The 1,180-nt window shown below is 41.4% G+C and overlaps 1 protein-coding gene across 1 annotated transcript in view; it reads right to left on the bottom strand.

The window, feature by feature from the left end:
• Positions 1–312: 312 nt before the first annotated feature.
• The window catches only part of tspan13b (tetraspanin 13b), an 11,925-nt gene continuing 11,057 nt past the window's right edge, over positions 313–1,180 (bottom strand). The window contains exon 6 of the mRNA XM_031279196.2: positions 313–967. Coding sequence (XP_031135056.1) covers positions 893–967 — 75 coding nt within the window. The 3' untranslated portion in view covers positions 313–892. The remainder of the gene's footprint in view (positions 968–1,180) is intronic.

Here is a 1,180-nt window from a genome sequence, read left to right as displayed (position 1 = left end):
TGTACACTGCATGTGTTTTTAAATGATCTGCACACACACACATATATTCAGTGTAAAGAATACACAATTAACTTCCTTTTAAATTAATCATCCATATAAATTACTGTAGTTTCACTATGTATGAACTTAAACACAGATCAAAACATAACATAACATAAATAACTGCATTTAGGCTCCTAGCCAACCACACTTGTAGTGACTGCATGTGACTTTAGGACTGAATAATAGACACAAATATTTTTGCAGAGTTGAATTCAAACATTGTATACACTCCTGAAACCAAATGATTTAAGGGAAAAGAAACAAAAGACATAAAGCCAGAGAAACAGATTTATTTTTCTTCCACCAGTGTTTTGTTGCAGTTTACAGTACAAAGGCTGAGACAGAATCCTCAGTGCAGCTCTCAATCAGTAGCTCGTATTTGCTTAAGAGTCATGCAAAAGGCCAAACACACACACACACACACACACACACACACACACACACACACACAGTAGTCATGTCAATATGCAGAGCAGCAGTTGACATTATTGCGTTCAGTGGGGCAGACAAACAGAAACAGTGTTGAGGGTCAACATCAGGCAGGCTGCATAAATACTGTATATAATAATACTTTGGAATATACAGCAGTAGACAGTATTGCCTATTTTTACACCCAGTGCTCTGTGTACTAATAGTGAATGTTCAGACAGAGCTGTCACACTGGAGGCAACATGTGTGCACTCTTGAACAACCAAACACAGGACATTATAAGAGCATGGCTGCAGCAGTCAGTGAAACACACACAGGTCAGTCAGGTATGTACAGGTACAGCCCAGAGAAGTTCCAACACACAGGTGAGTCAGGTATGTACAGGTCGAGCCCGGAGAAGGCCCATGGAGGTGCAGACGGCTCACAGGAAAGCACTGGGGTTGGCTCGGGGGTCCTTCTGGTTCCTGTAGCGATAAGTGAGCCAGACTCCCAGAATCTGACAAAAGGAGACAGTCACAGTCACACACTGAGAGCGATACACTAACATCTGCTCATCTTCGTGTAGTCTACCAAATGTGGATTAATTCGCTGCTGAAAATAGTCCCCAACAAAGTCACTGTTTCCTCCTGTTTGAATCATGTTTATGAAAAGCAACAGTGCCCAGCTGCTAGAGGAAATTACTGAGCCTTTCTTAAACATCAAAAGATAT

Source organism: Sander lucioperca, chromosome 16, assembly GCF_008315115.2.
Source record: "Sander lucioperca isolate FBNREF2018 chromosome 16, SLUC_FBN_1.2, whole genome shotgun sequence".
Lineage (NCBI taxonomy): Eukaryota > Metazoa > Chordata > Actinopteri > Perciformes > Percidae > Sander > Sander lucioperca.
The sequence above is the reverse complement of the archived record's forward strand: the minus strand, read 5'-3'. Positions and strand labels throughout refer to the sequence as shown.